The sequence below is a fragment of the Thermothelomyces heterothallicus genome (assembly GCF_042370625.1).
Source record: "Thermothelomyces heterothallicus CBS 202.75 unplaced genomic scaffold P884_scaffold_11, whole genome shotgun sequence".
Lineage (NCBI taxonomy): Eukaryota > Fungi > Ascomycota > Sordariomycetes > Sordariales > Chaetomiaceae > Thermothelomyces > Thermothelomyces heterothallicus.
Window position 1 is genome coordinate 655,195 of NW_027192572.1, and position 13,358 is coordinate 668,552.

The 13,358-nt window shown below is 58.6% G+C and overlaps 5 protein-coding genes across 5 annotated transcripts; 2 read left to right on the plus strand and 3 right to left on the minus strand.

The window, feature by feature from the left end:
* Positions 1 to 34: 34 nt before the first annotated feature.
* P884DRAFT_269815 (dynactin subunit 4) lies at positions 35 to 1,889 on the minus strand (the record flags this gene model as incomplete). The annotated part of the gene is made up of 2 exons (XM_069442297.1): positions 35 to 1,532; positions 1,591 to 1,889. The coding sequence occupies 2 exons, from the start codon at positions 1,887 to 1,889 to the stop codon at positions 35 to 37; spliced, it is 1,797 nt and encodes a 598-aa protein (XP_069297617.1).
* Positions 1,890 to 2,584: 695 nt separating this feature from the next.
* On the minus strand, positions 2,585 to 3,667 carry P884DRAFT_329751 (uncharacterized protein). The gene is made up of 3 exons (XM_069445647.1): positions 3,116 to 3,667; positions 2,955 to 3,036; positions 2,585 to 2,898 (listed from the first exon to the last, which is right to left on the minus strand). The coding sequence occupies exons 1-3, from the start codon at positions 3,543 to 3,545 to the stop codon at positions 2,796 to 2,798; spliced, it is 615 nt and encodes a 204-aa protein (XP_069297618.1). The 5' UTR covers positions 3,546 to 3,667; the 3' UTR covers positions 2,585 to 2,795.
* Positions 3,668 to 4,197: 530 nt separating this feature from the next.
* Positions 4,198 to 4,860, minus strand: P884DRAFT_259668 (bola protein). The gene has a single exon (XM_069441373.1). It carries the CDS (start codon positions 4,833 to 4,835, stop codon positions 4,326 to 4,328), a length of 510 nt encoding a protein of 169 aa, XP_069297619.1. The 5' UTR covers positions 4,836 to 4,860; the 3' UTR covers positions 4,198 to 4,325.
* Positions 4,861 to 7,012: 2,152 nt separating this feature from the next.
* On the plus strand, positions 7,013 to 9,835 carry P884DRAFT_200296 (peptidase S8/S53 domain-containing protein; the record flags this gene model as incomplete). The annotated part of the gene is made up of 3 exons (XM_069438286.1): positions 7,013 to 7,132; positions 7,194 to 7,544; positions 7,658 to 9,835. The coding sequence occupies 3 exons, from the start codon at positions 7,013 to 7,015 to the stop codon at positions 9,833 to 9,835; spliced, it is 2,649 nt and encodes an 882-aa protein (XP_069297620.1).
* Positions 9,836 to 12,213: 2,378 nt separating this feature from the next.
* Positions 12,214 to 13,209, plus strand: P884DRAFT_277680 (uncharacterized protein; the record flags this gene model as incomplete). Its single annotated transcript, XM_069443102.1, has 3 exons — positions 12,214 to 12,586; positions 12,661 to 12,897; positions 12,983 to 13,209. The coding sequence occupies 3 exons, from the start codon at positions 12,214 to 12,216 to the stop codon at positions 13,207 to 13,209; spliced, it is 837 nt and encodes a 278-aa protein (XP_069297621.1).
* Between the last annotated feature and the right edge of the window lie 149 nt (positions 13,210 to 13,358).

Here is a 13,358-nt window from a genome sequence, read left to right on the forward strand (position 1 = left end):
ATTCACACGGCATCCTCACCACCCTCCCCCAAAACTAGCGCCGTATCCTTCCCAGCCCAAGCACGCACCAATACGCCAGCTCCCGCTTCTCCTTCGCCTCTCCCTTGTCCTTGGCGGCAGCCGACGGGATGACCTCGTCTCCGCCGGCCTCGCCCTCCCACTCGACGCGCACAAACAAGGGCATCTCCAGCACGTCCTCGTCCTCGCGCAAGGGCGCATCTCCGGGCCCGAGTTTCAGCTGGGCCGGCACCACCTCGACAACGATGCTGACCCAGTTCCGCCCCCGTTCCCAGATCTTGCCCACCTCCAGCTGGTTGCCGCCCGGCTGGCCGGCGCTTCCCAGGCCGCCTTCGTCCCCGTTTCGCCGCCGTCGCTCTCCCCTCTCGCCGCCGCCGCCGCCGCCGCCGCCGCTGCTGCTTTCCTTGAGCGCCTCTTCCCAAACGTCCGTGTTGGCGTCGATCTCAAAGACGGGGCACAGCACCGTCACTTTGCTGGCGAAGCGGCCCGGCGTCTCCGCCGGCGCGCCGAGCGTGACTTTGACGGTCTCGAAGATGGGATTCTTGAAGATGAGCAGGAAGTGTGCCGGCTTCAGCGGCTCGAGCGGGGCGCCCGGGACGGCGGCGCCCGAGGCGGAGGAGCCGCCCGTGGCGGAGAGGGACAAGGGTCGGATGGTGATGCTGGGGATGTAGCTGCTTGCGACGAGGCGGATGCGGAAGCGCGTGGTCTGGATCTTGGACTCGGGCTTGCTGATGATGTGCCGGCAGATGGGGCAACGCTTGGAGCGCTTCGTGCGTAGGAGGTACGGGATGGGACGCAGCTCCGAGACAAAGCGCCTGCGGCCGTGGAGGTGCTCCTCGCCGAGGTTGGGCGGCTGGTCGGCAAGCTGGGCGGTCGAGGCCGTGCCGTCGTAGCCCTCGGATCGGAGCGCTTCGATAGCGGCGGACTCGTCCAGGTTGGCAATCTGTAGGCCCTCGTCCGGTCTGATCGCCTCTCGCATGGCGCCCACCCGTGACCTGGTTTTCCTCTCCTGCAAGCTGCCGCCGGTGTAGATGCTCATGAGGCGGGAGAGCGAGGCGGGCGAGGAGAAACCGAGGTCGCCTAGCGCGGCGAGCCCCGTGTCCATCGAGTTTGGGTCTGCGAGCTGGCTCTGGTAGAAAGCCTTTAGATTCGCAAATTGGGTTTCCAGATCCAAGTTCTCCGTCGCGCCCGATCCGCCCTCGCCCGTATTTGTACCCTGGGAACGGTAGGCCGGGTCCTTACGCCGCTCCTTGCGGTCCTTGGCTGTCAACCGCGTAGATCCGCCATTTCGCAGCTTCGCAAGCTGGGCATGTATACTGTTTGGCTTGTCAAATTTTATGCCAACTTCGGTCGAGCTCCAGTTGCAGTAGGAGCAGGTCAGGGCGTAGGGCCCAGAGTGAGGTGCGGCCGTGTTGTCTGGGGCGGCAAGCAGGCTTGGGTCTGGCTTGGTCTCAATGCTGGTAACAGCAAGCGGCCCAATGCATATCGGACATTGAAAGCAGCTACGGGTGCATCTGGAAGACTAAGTCATCAGCAGGAAGAAGCGACCAGCCAACGACGGGCGGGACTGACCTGTTCCCCTCGCTCTTGAGGTTGCTGCTCGGAACCTCGAATAGGCAATTTGGGCAGTAGTAGGTGACGATCTCCTCGGAGACACAGCGAGGACACCGGATCTGGTGGCAGTCTTCGCAGTACATCAGATACTCGAGCGGATAGAGGCTGTAGTTCGACCGCGGGGCACGGGGGTCGAAGGTGCGGTCGTCCTCGTCGGCGTCAGCCCCTGTCGACGAGTTTGGGTCCGACGGCCGTCTGAGTGTCGCGGCATCGGAGCAGGGACATTGGATGTACGTGTATGGGGTCAGCGCCGCCATCGCTACATTGCGTTGTTGGGCGGGGAGACGGAGGAGGGGGGTTTGGCCTGGGAACACGGGAAGCTCGACGCGCTCTCGATCAACGCGCTGGTCGCATTTGAAACCCTAACCCTGAATGTACCCTGCCTCTTGATCTCTAATACTTGTCGAGCACACAACAACACAGCTCAAACGGGGCCAACTTTGGTTTCCAAGTAGATTACAGCCTCTTTTGAGCCGATACCTTGCAACTGACCGGAATACAAGTCAATGTCTGCCAGTTTATAGGCTGGACAAAACCTATCTGCTACAAGGCAATCAACAGGAAGTGGCGATAGGAATCTACCAAGAAGCTGCGAAATGCCCCTGTCGGACCCCCCATATTCCGAACACTTGGCAAACCTTGGCACCTACACCCACCCATCTTCTTCAACCTTCCATACAACAGTCTGTTCAACCCACCACAATACAGGAAGCCTCTGATTCCGTACTTTCTGACCCGCTCTCTTCAGCTATAGAGCCCTCTATACGGCCGGCTTCAACCTGGGCCTGGTGGATCTGTTCAATCGTAGCGAACTGCTCGTTCGGATCCGTAACCACCCTCTTCCTCTTCGACGGCCGGGCTGCTTCTAACTGTGCCTTCAGAGTGATCACTCCCGGGTCTGAGTGACGTTGAAGTAGTGATTCACTCACAACAACCCATGGCGAATTGTAAACCCGAATCTTCTTCCAGGAACTAATTACCCGATTACCTATTGATAGGCACTCCATAATTATCTGATTTCTGACAGGAGAGATGATAGGAACAAGATCGTAAAACATGCTACTTATCACTATCGATTCTTATCGGGCTCTTCAGGTCCGTGACATGGATCTAACTGGAACTCGTGAGTACCGAATCGCAGCCTCCGCAACACCCCATTGCTTTCATTCTCGCTTTTTGGCTGACCCTATCTGAGTCAACCCATCGATGATTTCCGAGCCGATGCCGAAGACCATGACTATCAAAGGCACCACAATCCAAGCACCGCTGTACGCGAGTTAGTATAACTCAGCCTCTTGGATCAAGGGCAAAGAACGGCTTACTTGGGAACGATCCACAAAAACAGCAGCGTCCAGGCGTCGTTGTGGCCGATGTTGTCGAACCCAGAGAGATATTCAAGCAACCCTAAGCAAAGCCGGCCCAGTCAGTCACGACAGTCCCCTTCCCTTCTCCGCAACCCGTAATCGTCGAGAGCATCACGCACAATACAAGACCGTCTTGCTGACAGTCATGACCGCCGCGCTGAACCCGATGAGCACCGCCAACCCGCCGACGCGGCCGCCGACCGCCCGCGTCGCCCCGGGCGCCGGCGGGCTGCCGTACGCGTACCACAGGCCCAGGTAGACCAGGTACAGCAGCGTCTCGACGGCGTTCATGATGCTCTGGCCGGCCGCGAACGGGTTGCGCAGGTTCCACTGCTTGGTGCCGTACATGTGGTCCACCTCGCCGTAGAGCGCGTACGGCACCCACACCGGGTAGTGCAGCCGCCCGCCGGGCATCGTGTGCGGCCGCAGCAGCATGTAGCCCGTGTCCCACACGACCAGGGGCAGGGAGACGGCCATCCAGAGGAGGATTAGAGTCGACGGCGTGTGCGCCCACCCGCCTTGAGAGGCAACGTTGCTGCGTGGGGCCATCGTATCGTGTGTTAGGAGATGCCCTGGACGCTTCTGAGAGTTATGCTCAGTTATATCTGGGCGAAAAACCAAGCAAGCAAGAGTTGCTCGGAAGCGTGATTCTCAGCTGATGTCTTTCCAGGGTTGATCTGACAGGAAACAGTGGTCTTCTTCTACAAACTTATCCCTTTGGACTGCGGCCAGTTGCAGTACAACGGTGAACGCGGGCCCCGCTTTTCCCCTTGGAGAGATACTCCACATCCATTGGTTGGGAGTCCCCTGTCCCGAATTGGTAGGAGCTTGCGCGAATCAGGGTCAAAGTTCCTGGACTTTTTGTTGACGAGCGTCAGCCGGAATGCTTGGCTGTGGCTACGCAGTACGCTGTGCGTCAGATACATGTCGGAAGAGACTTGTTCCCCGCCCACCGAACGGCTCAACTCTAGTTCGTTGAGTTTCTGTTGCGGATAAGGAGACAAGTTTTTTTTTTTTTTTCCTCTTCTTATGATACGTGGACCATCCAGCAGATGATGGAAGCGTGGCCGGCGTTAACAGGGAGCCGGATCAAACATGCTGCACCACGCCGCAAACTCCCGTACGGTCGATCGCACGGCAGGGGAAGGTACCGCAGCGAAGAGTCGGGCGTGAGGAGGCAGAACAGAGGATTAAACTTGAAGTCCGAGTGTACTGGAGGAGGTGGGTGGAATGTTTCCTTGTGCAAAATGTCCGATCAATGCCGACGGCTTATCCGGCACCGAATTGATCCATGAGGTATTCCGTACAATGATACGAACTCGATCCCTCTTACGGAACCCTCGTCTTCAGTTGAACCCCGTGCCACTCTTTCATCAAGCCCCCTAGCGCGGCGTTGACCAGCCGCTGCTGCTTCAGCATGTTCAAGCCACGGAACTTTTCAGAGCAGATTTCGATGCCGTACATCGACCCGCATCCTCCCGAGATGTCTTGCACCACTAGCTGGGTGGGAGCGAATTCTGCCACAAGTATATCCCAAATCTGCGATTCGCCTTCGGAGAGGTAATTCGGTTTCTCTGGTGTTCCACTAGGAGCCGGAGCAGACTCTCGGGGCTGTGCCGCGACAGAAGATATCGAAGACGACGTTGAGAAGAGCTGATGTCGAGACAGTCTCTTGGAGAGTTGGCTACAAGAGACTCGAGCGCTGGCCGTCATCGACGGCCGCAACCTTGCCGTGAATGTTGATATTGATTGCTTTTGTGCGGTCTGAAGTAGCCTTTGCGACAGGAATGTCTCGGAAGTCGGGGCGCTCCGCGCGCGCAAACACGCCCGGCAGATCATGATCGATCGTGTGTATTGCGATAGCTGCTTCTAAAATGTCAGCACACGTCAATCAAGCATACGACCAAGAGCTCTTGCCCGTTAAAAGAAAAGGTCGCGAGTTCAGTTTCGGTCTGCTTTGCGGTTGTCGAGCGTTGTGGTGACGGCGCAGAAGCTTGGAGCCGTCGGAAACCGATGGGTTCGAGCTCGAGCGAATGTTCCAATCAGACGGCTCCTGATTGGTTCAAAGCAAGACTTCGGCGCTTGTGATGCTGCTCCACATCTCGCACTCCAGAGCTCTTGGCTTCCTTCCATCTTGCCACAAGCCACATCTGAAGCCACATCTGAACGGAATGTCAAACAGGCATCAGGGTTTCGGCAGACTCTCCTTGAGATTGGAAGTTGTCTGCAACTGTCCAATGATAATGCTTCGAGTACGAGGTGTTATTATGGACACACTCAACCTACCAGCTTGTCGCCTTCAGCCAACACTCGAATACAGTACAGATTACGGATTACATACATAACATAATCGACGTGTGTAACTCTCCATCCTCACGAGCAACATGCCCGAGACGTCTACCAATACGACCTGGCCCACGCGGACGACGATAGCCACTGCCGAACCGGTTCAACACAGTAGATGCGCAGTACTTATTCGTGCTTGTATTACATTAACCCGGAGCAACGTCGGCAGGGCGACAATGTATTAGCTGCAGCTTGGGATTGGCGGAAGTGTCAAGCGTCGGCACCTTTTCGCCGGATTATTAGAAGCATGGCAACCACTTTCCCGCCTGCAGGAAACCCCGCAACAGTTCATGCCCGAGACATGCAGGCATGTTCAATATTCGTGCGAATTCACTTTCGTTATCCCTTTCCTCTCAGCGATCTTTAACTCTTTGTGCTTACTCAGCTCCCAAGCCCAACGCCCCGGCGAAGCCTTGCACTGCACTCCGCTCACCAGGCAGATGGCGCCCTGACAAGCCATCACCACGCGCTGCTGATGTCGATCGTTCAGCCTGCACAACAGGGGGGTAGCACCAGAGAGGGGCAATGCGAGGAGGGATCTCGCGAGGAAGGTGACATTCTTCTGCAGGAACCGCACCAACGCCTTTGCACCCCTGCAAGTCACCGGAAGTAGACATTGCGAGCAGTCCAGTCCGCTTTCCAGTGCTCCAGAGCGCCGTGAAAGGCAAGTTCAAGTAGTCATACTGAACACTATGCTCGTCCTTGGCATTCCCCCCGGTCCGGCTCGCGTAGCGGGAGACGACGACGCGCTCGGCTAACGACAAGTATGGGAGGGGCCCCGGCCATGAGATTTCGAGTTGCCTGGAATGGCTGACAACGCCGCCGCGGTCAAAGGACTAATAAATCAGCTGCGTGGTCGAGACTACACTATGTACTGAGTATGCAGAAGCGGAGCCCAGAAGGCCGAACAAGACCGCAACGGTTCAATGAAGGATTTCGCGTCAGCGGTGCCAGGGCGAAGTACTCCGTACTCGGAGTAACTAACTAGTTACTGTGTAACTAGCGTGTGCATGGAAGAGCAACACTCAAATTGTCGAGGGAATCGATGCCAAGCTCTGCCTGTTTCGGATCATCCAAGTGCAGGGGTTGCGGCCAGCCGTCCGCTCATCGCATCATTGGGCGCCCGCATTGCTTTTCCCTCCAGAAGCAGCTGCTCTTCTTAGTGTAGTAGGCAAGTCTCGTGGGCCACGGCTACACAAATTAAGCGGCGCTTGGCGTGGAGTCCCGCTCCCTACGGGGTCGCATTTCACGGTTGCGACTTGGCCGACCTGCCTTGTCGAGCAAGGCGATCGAGGCTGTCGCCCAATCGGCGTCGCCAATTGCGCCGGCGATAAGAGCTTGGTAAATTCGGCCATGCACCTCTCCTCTTGGCGTTCCGGCTCGTGGGAATGCCCGGACCTGGACGCCCCCTGAACCCTCCCGATTCCCGTGGGACCGCAGTGGACGAGCTCAGAAGGCGCCCTCCGAGACATCGGCAAATATAAAGTGCCGTCATGGCGCCAGATCGGCCTTCGCGCGAGCTCTCTCGCCGATCCATCCCTCTTGGTACGGACCGCGGTCGGTGTTGAGTGCCGTTCTTTCATTCACCCGCCAACTGCGCAGGTCCTAGTCGCTCATTTTGCATATCCCATTCCCTTTGATTCGACGTCCACGGAGGGAAACATCCAGCCATGGTCCGTCTCGACTGGGCTGCCGTGCTTCTGGCCGCCACGGCCGTTGCGAAGGCCGTCACCCCTCACACGCCGTCATTCGTTCCTGGAGCGTACATTGTCGAGTATGAAGAGGATCAAGTGAGTGATCGATCATTACTGACGACGAGCCTCTACCCCGTCCGGTACTGACCCAGCTCAGGACTCCCATGCATTCGTCAACAAGCTGGGAGGCAAGGCGTCGCTCCGGAAGGACCTGCGCTTCAAGCTCTTCAAGGGCGCGTCTATCCAGTTCAAGGACACCGAGACTGCCGACCAGATGGTTGCCAAGGTGGCTGAAATGCCAAAGGTCAAGGCCGTCTATCCGGTCCGGCGCTATCCCGTCCCGAACCATGTTGTCCACTCCACGGGCAACGTGGCGGACGAAGTCCTGGTCAAGCGGCAGGCGGCCGGCAACGACACCTTCTCGACTCACCTGATGACGCAGGTGAACAAGTTCAGGGATGCGGGCATCACTGGAAAGGGCATCAAGATTGCCGTCATTGATACTGGTGTAAGTCGGACGGCACCGCGAGCTGGGCATTTCAGCGCGTACCGGACGTGCCACTGACGGGGAGAACAAAAAAAAAAAAAAAAAAAAAAAAAAAAAAAAAAAAAAAAAAATAGATCGACTATCTCCATGAGGCGCTCGGCGGCTGCTTCGGGCCCGACTGTTTGGTCTCGTACGGCACCGACTTGGTCGGAGACGACTTCAACGGCTCCAACACCCCCAAGCCCGACCCCGACCCTATTGACAACTGCCAGGGCCACGGCACGCACGTCGCCGGCATCATCGCGGCGCAGACCAACAACCCGTTTGGCATAATTGGCGCCGCTACCGATGTCACCCTGGGCGCGTACCGCGTCTTTGGCTGCAAAGGCGACACCCCCAACGACGTCCTGATCGCCGCCTACAACATGGCCTACGAAGCCGGCAGTGACATCATCACGGCCTCCATCGGTGGGCCCTCGGGGTGGAGCGAGGACCCGTGGGCTGCCGTCGTCACGCGCATCGTCGAGAGCGGTGTCCCTTGCGTGGTCTCCGCCGGCAACGACGGCGACGCGGGCATCTTCTACGCGTCCACTGCCGCCAACGGCAAGAAGGTTACCGCCATTGCGTCCGTCGACAACATCGTCACGCCCGCGCTGCTCAGCAACGCGTCGTACACGCTCAACGGCACGGATGATTTCTTTGGCTTCACGGCCGGAGACCCGGGTTCCTGGGACAATGTGAACCTGCCTCTCTGGGCCGTCAGCTTCGACACGACCGACCCTGCCAACGGATGCAATCCCTATCCCGACTCGACTCCGGACCTGTCTGGCTACATCGTCCTGATCCGCCGCGGTACTTGCACGTTTGTGGAGAAGGCTTCCTATGCGGCGGCCAAGGGAGCCAAGTACGTCGTGTTCTATAACAACGTGCAACAAGGGACCGTCACCGTGTCGGCGGCCGAGGCAGAGGGTATCGAGGGCGTGGCTATGGTGACGGCTCAGCAGGGCGAGGCGTGGGTTCGCGCCCTGGAGGCGGGGTCGGAGGTGGTTCTCCACATGAAGGATCCCCTGAAGGCGGGTAAGTTCCTCACCACGACGCCCAACACCGCTACGGGAGGTTTCATGAGCGACTACACCAGCTGGGGCCCGACCTGGGAGGTCGAGGTGAAGCCGCAGTTCGGAACCCCCGGAGGCTCGATCCTGTCGACGTACCCCCGCGCTCTTGGTTCCTACGCCGTGCTCTCGGGAACCTCCATGGCGTGCCCCTTGGCCGCGGCCATCTACGCGCTCCTGATCAACACCAGGGGGACCAAGGACCCCGAGACGCTCGAGAACCTCATCTCCTCGACCGCGCGCCCGAACCTCTTCCGTCTGAACGGAGAGTCCCTCCCGCTCCTCGCGCCGGTGCCGCAACAGGGAGGCGGCATAGTCCAGGCGTGGGATGCGGCCCAGGCGACCACGCTCCTCGGCGTGTCGAGCCTCTCGTTCAACGACACGGATCACTTCAAGCCCGTGCAGACCTTCAGCATCACCAACACGGGCAAGAAGGCCGTCACCTACTCGCTGAGCAACGTCGGTGCCGCGACTGCCTACACCTTCGAGGACGCGAAGTCGATCGAGCCGGCGCCGTTCCCGAACGAGCTGACGGCCGACTTCGCCTCCCTGACGTTCGTCCCCCAGCGGCTCACCATCCCCGCCGGCAAGCGCCGGACCGTCACCGTGATCGCGAAGCCCCCGAAGGGCGTGGACGCCAAGCGGCTCCCCGTCTACTCGGGCTACGTCGCCATCAACGGGTCGGACGGCTCAGCCCTGTCTCTGCCCTACCTGGGCGTGGCGGGCAGCCTGCACTCGGCCGTCGTGCTCGGCTCGAACGGCGCGCGGATCAGCCTCGCCAGCGACGACACCAACACGCCCCTGCCCGCCAACACCAGCTTCGTGCTGCCGCCGGCCGGCCTCGCCAACGACACGTCGTACGCCAACAACACCGACCTGCCCAAGCTGGTCGTCGACCTCGCTATGGGCTCGGCCCTGCTGCGGGCCGACATCGTGCCGCTCTCCGGGGGGGCGCGCGCGATCGGGCAGCCGTACGGCCTCCCCGCGCGCTACAACCCGCGCGGCGCGTTCGAGTACGCCTGGGACGGCAGGCTCGACGACGGGTCGTACGCGCCGGCGGGGCGGTACCGGTTCGCGGTCAGGGCGCTGCGCATCTTCGGCGACGCGAGGCGCGCGCGCGAGTACGACGCGGCCGAGACGGTCGAGTTCAACATCGACTACCTGCCGGGCCCGTCGGCCAAGTTCAGGAGGCTGTTTTAGGGAGCGGAGGGGAAGGAAGAGGGAGAAAGAAAGAAAGAAAGAGTGAGGAAGAGAAACATGGGATGGATCGGGTTGGGAGGAAACACGGGCGGTAGGTATGTATGTACTGTACATACAGAGTAGTGGTGCTACTGACCGGGGAAGCAGGAAGGGCGAGAGGAGAGAAAGGAACCCGGTCGGGATGCGAATGACGTGAAACGCAACGAATAAATAAGGGATGTGTGTCTGTGGAGTTGGATAATTTCTAAACGGCATTAACTAATTTGCACACCATACACTACACGCTCGAGCCGATGCTTTACGAAGTCCCCCCTTGGCGTGTTCTGGCGGTGTCTCCCTTTTGGAATGAAGGCTTTCGTTTTGGTTTTGCTGATCTTATGGATGCTTTTTCAGGGGCATGCCCGCGTGGGCCACCGGGTGATATCGCGACTGGACCTCTTTGGTCGAGGTGATGGCCGCTAGTTACGTGAGATCGAGTCCCGTCTCTCCCAGCAAAGAGCGGTTTACACTACGGAGTAGATCTGTAGTTCTGTGGGCAACACATAACTACACTACTATGTACATCACACGACGTGCACAAATCTCTGCCTTTTCCGACTTTTGGCCGGTGTGAAGAAGGATCGACGCAAAGCCGGGTACACTACGCACTAAGCGAGCCAGGCCGATGACTAACTACGGAAGTTTCCAGCACGAGCGATCCCCGGAGCCTGAGCTCCCCGAAGCAGGCAATCAGATGTTCCCCCGTTCTGACCGAGGCACGGAGACGGGCATGACGTCGACCCGTGCAGACAAGGAGACCTGTTCAGGAGGCCTGTTCAGGAGGCGCAATACGGAGTACACTAGGCACCGCACAACCGCAGCACCTTGAGAGGCACGTCCCGTCCCCATCATCGTTGGGTGCGTGAAGTGGATAACTAGTTAACTAAAGATCGGAATGCGTGGCACGAGACATTGCTAGAGCTAGTGCGGCTCTAGTACCGAGATCACACGTTAGGTCCTCGGTGGGCAGAGATGGCGGCGAATTTCGGCAAAAGTTATCCCTTTTTCGACGCTGCGATAGGGCAGAAAGGCATTCAGATTTTCAGGGTTCTTTTTCTTTTTCTTTTTTTTTTCCCTTAAATTTCTTTTCTTGTCTCCTTTTTTCGCTTTATCGATTCTGACATCGTTATCAGCTGCATAACTAATGCAAGGGCGCACTACCGCGTCCACTAACTAGCGTTCTGCGGAGTAGAAGCGCTGTCCGTGTGTGTGTGGGTGTGCGGGCGTGCACGCCGAGCCGTTGCCGTGGGCACACCTGGTTCCTGCATCCGTTCTGTCGATCATGATAGGAATATGGCAAACCTCCCTCCACACTAGTGGTCGTTTTGTCGTGTTTGTTTGGCCCGACTGAACGGTTTGGCGGTATGCGCACCCTTAGGTCGAACTATTGGTGGTGCTTGACCAACAAACTGGAGCCCCAGCATTAGCCAGGGGTGTTGGCAGCGGCATTTGCCATGCCAAGCCCTCCACTCCAGCAAGGCTCAAGCTCCCGACACCGCCCAACGCTTGGCATAATCGGCCGCTAACTTCTCACCCTGAGCAGAGACAGGAGGAACTTTCGGCCGCTTTGATGCAGCTTTGATGCACGCTCTCCTCATCTCCCCGCCAGCGCGAGCTGTTGATGTTTTAGTTGAACCTCCACGAGGCATGGGCATGGGCATGCGGGGAGAAGGGGGAAGATAAAAATAACTGGGAGAAACATTGGCCACGCGATCAAGAGTTTCGCGGGTCTGTTTGTCTTGTCTCGGTTTGTGCATCCCAACTGCTCGTGCCCATGCAGGGACCAAAAACACACACTCCTTCCCGCGAGGCGCGCGCTGCCTTGCCGAGCCCAGCCCAACGGTGCTAACGTATCCATAGCACTCTAGTGTAGCAGCCAGCTTTCCTCTTCTAGGCCTAGGGCTGGCGATCATCCGGATTTGAGGGGACATGGCGGAGGCTATTGGGATCTGCGAGCAACACCATGCTCTGATAATGAGAGGAGATAGGTCATCCCGGCCGACTTCGAGGGGGTTGGTCGCAGGCTTGTTCTCCTAGTGTATTGCAGCTTTTGACAAGGAAACCTCCGTGGCTTCGCATCCCGGCTCCGGACTGGCGGAGACGGGATAACGTTAGATCAGGGGAAGAACCGCGCCAGGAGACATTGAGCTCTTGCTGGAGAAAACGAGTATTAATACTGCACCGACCTGCCCTTGGGACCGGCTGTTTCCCTCTCCTCACCATCATTCTGGACACCAACTCAGCGAGTTCTGTAACTCCGTTCCCTCTCTAAAAACAACTACTCAGTTAATCCGGCCTTAGTCACTCTTTTTAATTTTTAATCTCTACAACCCTTCACAATGAAGTTCCTCAGCACCGCGCTCGCCGCCGTCATGGCTGGTTCTGCCATGGCCGCTCCGATCCTCGAGAACACCACTTCCTGCCCCTGCAGCGGCGCCGGCGACGACGGGTATGATGTCGACGCCCCGACCGTCGACGTCCCGACCGTTTACAGCACCACCGCGCTCACCATCAGCACCGCCACCACCGTCGCCACCACCGTCGCCACTACGGTCCCCATCTCCCTCAACACCTCGGTGCCCGTCCCCCACGGTGATGACGGCGCCGACGTCGACGTCGACGCCGGTGCTGACGTCGTCGTTGTCGTCAAGACCGTCGTCGCGACCGTCGTGGACGTCGAGGCCAAGGTCAAGGCCCACCTCGACCTGATCGGTAAGCCAACCCAGCCGTTCCAGAGGAACGAAGGAGTGATTTGATTTTCTTAATGCTGACCGCCCCTTGAACAGCCCAGATCTGCGCCGGCGCCGACATCGACGCCCAGGCCCTCCTCAACGTTCTGGTCGACCTCAAGGTCGACCTCCAGGTCCTCCTGAACCTCGTTCCCAAGCTCAACGGTCTCGTCATCGACGCCAATGCCCTTGTTGCTGCCGACGTCAAGGTTATCCTCGACCTCGTTGCCCGCGTTGAGGCCCTCATCGCCGAGATCCAGACCGTTCTGGCCGGTCTCGCCAAGCTCAAGGCCGGTAAGCATTCCCTGCCGGAAGCTGTCCATCCACCGTTCCCAGTTAGTGTGGGCCCGAATTGGTACTGATCATTCTGAAAATGTAGAAGTCCTTGCTGTGATCGGTGTTGAGCTGCACGCCTGCCTGGACCTGGTCGTCTCCATCGTCGGCCCCGTCGTCAACTTCGCCCTCGCGGTCGTTGCTAAGCTCAGCGCTGTTGTCGAGCTCAAGGTCCTCGTCGGCCAGATCTCGGCCGTCGCCGGCAAGCTCAACGCCCACATCAGCGCCCTCGTTAACGTTCTCGGCCCCGTCTTCAAGCTCCTCCACCTCTAAGTGAGAGGCAAAGCCGAAAACTAGAAACAGGGGGAAAGTGGTCTTTTTGGTGCTCTAGCTGAGCATCACCCGGTTGGGGGGGGGGTGTGCGACGCGCAAGTGCATGAGCAAAAGGGGTTTTGTGTTATACTTCTACTGTACTTAGTTAA

Bases quoted from the DNA above. Each gene is read 5' to 3' on its own strand.
- P884DRAFT_259668 (XM_069441373.1), bottom strand. From the start codon at position 4,835: ATGATCTGCCGGGCGTGTTTGCGCGCGCGGAGCGCCCCGACTTCCGAG.
- P884DRAFT_329751 (XM_069445647.1), bottom strand. From the start codon at position 3,545: ATGGCCCCACGCAGCAACGTTGCCTCTCAAGGCGGGTGGGCGCACACG. The intron at 3,037-3,115 runs GTGCGTGATGCT...GGCTTTGCTTAG, and splicing joins CAGCAAGACGGTCTTGTATT to GGTTGCTTGAATATCTCTCT. The intron at 2,899-2,954 runs GTAAGCCGTTCT...ACTCGCGTACAG, and splicing joins TTTTTGTGGATCGTTCCCAA to CGGTGCTTGGATTGTGGTGC.